At 31.6% G+C, this 2,968-nt stretch overlaps 1 protein-coding gene across 1 annotated transcript; it reads right to left on the bottom strand.

The window, feature by feature from the left end:
* Positions 1-1,014: 1,014 nt before the first annotated feature.
* Positions 1,015-2,465, bottom strand: LOC112905929 (HEAT repeat-containing protein 6-like). Its single transcript, XM_025979370.1, has 4 exons — positions 2,361-2,465; positions 2,064-2,287; positions 1,610-1,926; positions 1,015-1,245 (listed from the first exon to the last, which is right to left on the bottom strand). Exons 1-4 carry the CDS (start codon positions 2,429-2,431, stop codon positions 1,015-1,017), a joined length of 843 nt encoding a protein of 280 aa, XP_025835155.1. The 5' UTR covers positions 2,432-2,465.
* Between the last annotated feature and the right edge of the window lie 503 nt (positions 2,466-2,968).

Raw genomic sequence — 2,968 nt, 5'->3', positions numbered from 1 at the left:
TTTTCATCATCTTCACAATTAGTGCACGTTTCCAATATTTGCAGGGCACCTAGAATAACTTCAGAATTTTTGTTGTCCAGAATTTGTAACAAGGGTCCATTTTTAATAACAATTTCTGGCAATAACTAGAACATATTTAAAAGAATACTTGCACCAAATTTTAATTAACTAATTAAATACTAACACAATCTAAACTCTTTCTACTTGATTTCAATACTGTATCTAAGGTACTGAGGAGATCCAAAAATAAATGGTCAGAGGCATTTCTTAATGCTTGCAACATCCAACGAACTGTTATAACTAACGTTTGACCTTCTAATATAATATTTTGATGATTAATTAGGTTTAAAATTAATTTACAACATTTCGCAACCAAAATGTTGTCGTCTGGTAGAATAAGTGTACAACACTGATGGACTAATAAAACTGCTTTCTGAAAAATAAAGAATTTGATAAAGGTGACAACTCAAATTATGAGAATTGTCATTACCGATGCATTAGTAACAACTGGTTTTTCAAAATCTAAGATGTTAATTTCATCCAAAATTGTACATATGTATTTATGATCTCCTTTAATCCGACTCAAAGTTAATTGAGATAATTTGCCACTTAAAACATCAAAGGTGTGCTGATAGTCTTTGGCCATTTCGACGTCCCTTTAAAATACCCGAAATGTAAAATACTTAAAGTGTAACGAGTGTGCTGATAAAGTTAAGGGTTCTTGTTTCGTTTTCCAATAAACTGTATCTAAAATGTATAAAATAATGCAACTAATAGTCCTCTTCAAAACACTTACTGTATTACGCTAAATTAACAACTCATAGGTTATGTACGATTTTTAACTTTTGACATTTGAAGGACGACGATACATTTAACATAAGTGTAATGTTGGTTACATACGTATTTTTAAAGATATCACAAAAATAAATATTTTATTAAACGCCTTTGAATAAATGTTTTAAGAAACATAAATATTGTATTTAGCAGACATTGGGCAATTGATATGTTAATTACTTATAAGGTATGACCTTTGCTATTAAAGTATGACGACATTCTTTGTCCAATAAAATCGACAGTTCTGCCTGCATGTAGGTGTATATGAATTCCTTGACTTTTGTCGTTCAAAGATGCTACCAAAGCCTCGGTAATCAAACTGAAATGGGGCGCCATTAGAGACTGAAAATAATTTCGTGTCATGGACGAAATTACTTGAAGTGATTCCAATTTTACTGGAACAGCAACAGCCTAAAAGTACAAAACGTCAAAGCATTACATAATAAAAGACTCATCTAGTTTCAAATTTAAAAAATACGAGCAAGTGAAAGTAGGACTAGACTTGAGTGCTAAAAACTTAGTTGTATGAATTTTGTGGGGGTACTCGCATCGGAAATCGGTTTATGTTATATGAAAGAGCCTTTAAATTAAGTTTGTTAAGGTAGTAATAATTCCATACAGAATTATAAATTATCTACTTTTGGATTTTTTCTTTATACCTTTTTAATGCATAAAAACTAGAATATTTTACAAGACTGTAAGTCCGTATATTTTAGTATTTGATATTAACTTCAACTCGAAATATCTTCCAGATACGAACATATATATTTCATACCTGTTGACTTTCTTCACCATTAATTCCTAAATTGTTGAGGCACACTTGTAGCAACCAAGAAATGTCTTTTTTACACCCGGAACACTCCAAATCTTTTCCTATTACACAACTCTCTTCATCAGAAGAAAAGTTGACATATTCAAAATCATCATCTGAATAAGTTTCTTTCTCTTGTTTTTGACTTTTATCTGTTTTCGGCTGTTTGACCGAATATTTAAACGTCTGTTTGAGAAAAGCCTGTTTCGTTTCTGGAACTACTGGTTCAGACGCAAGAGCACACCCCAAAACGATCAAACTTGCAACTTGCACTGTAGCATCTTAAATATACAGTACTCTTAAATTAATTATCTTTTTAATCGAAGCACTACCGAGAAAAATTACTATTTATTAACATATGTTATACTAGATTAACATTAGATTAAAAAACTGTATCAATAATTGTTCAATTATTTACCTTTGTGCTTGATGAACACTTTAACGTTACGTATGACTTTGCTTAAAAGTCCAGGCTTAAGTCTATTGTAAGGGGTGCTTTGAATAAGGACTGAAAGACACTTAAGGCATTGTATAAGAACCTGTACTGAATTCTCGTTTAGGGCCAGGCACAGGCATTTGTGTAATTCATAAATAGTTTCCCCCAACATTACAGAAAACGGGGTAAATGCCGAATATTTATCGCTAAATTTAAAAATTTATACAATTATTACTTCAACTGCAAAAAAGTTACACAAAAATAAACGCTAAAAGTTACCTCATTTCAGCTTGAGACAAATACATTTTCGAACTGGTTAACAACGCTAATAAAACATTTAGGGCCGCCATACGACCTCTTGGAGATGGTTCATGAAGAATACATGTTCTTAAGNGTAATTTTAGATTCCACGCCCTAATGAATAATTAAATGCTCCTAACACTTTAATCAGTACATGCCTGAAATAGTAATTTTCCCTATTTAAGCCTGTTTTTGACCCCTTTTTATGCCAATATATTGTCCGAGGCATAAAATCGTTTACTTACCCACTGGAAAAGTAATAAGGGTATTTAAATCGTAACTCATCTGTTTCAAAAACATTTAATGAGCATTTAATTACTGGGTGACCAAAAATGCTATTTTCATTTATATATATGTCCTGTTCACTTAATCTTAAACAGTAATGTTTAAAAGCCCACAGCATTTAATTTCTCATTAGGGCATTTAATTAGCATTTAATTGCCCGCGTCATTTTTTTATTCTAATGGTCCCTTCCAATGTAATGGACGACTTGCCAAGACACTTGATTGTTCTCTACTTACAGTTAGCGCCCTAATAAAAAATTAAATACTCAGGCATTTAATGAGCTTTTAATTAATACCTGGCTG

This window comes from Agrilus planipennis, unplaced genomic scaffold, assembly GCF_000699045.2.
Source record: "Agrilus planipennis isolate EAB-ADULT unplaced genomic scaffold, Apla_2.0 scaffold776, whole genome shotgun sequence".
In the NCBI taxonomy this organism is placed as follows: domain Eukaryota; kingdom Metazoa; phylum Arthropoda; class Insecta; order Coleoptera; family Buprestidae; genus Agrilus; species Agrilus planipennis.
This window is presented reverse-complemented; position numbering and strand designations above follow the sequence as displayed.

What these genes read in the sequence shown, in the direction of transcription:
- LOC112905929 (XM_025979370.1), bottom strand. Translation starts at nt 2,431, where the DNA reads ATGGCGGCCCTAAATGTTTTATTAGCGTTGTTAACCAGTTCGAAAATG. An exon ending in TTGTCTCAAGCTGAAATGAG is followed by an intron (nt 2,288 to 2,360) that starts GTAACTTTTAGC and finishes TTTTAAATTTAG; the next exon opens with CGATAAATATTCGGCATTTA. An exon ending in ATGGTGAAGAAAGTCAACAG is followed by an intron (nt 1,246 to 1,609) that starts GTATGAAATATA and finishes TTGTACTTTTAG; the next exon opens with GCTGTTGCTGTTCCAGTAAA.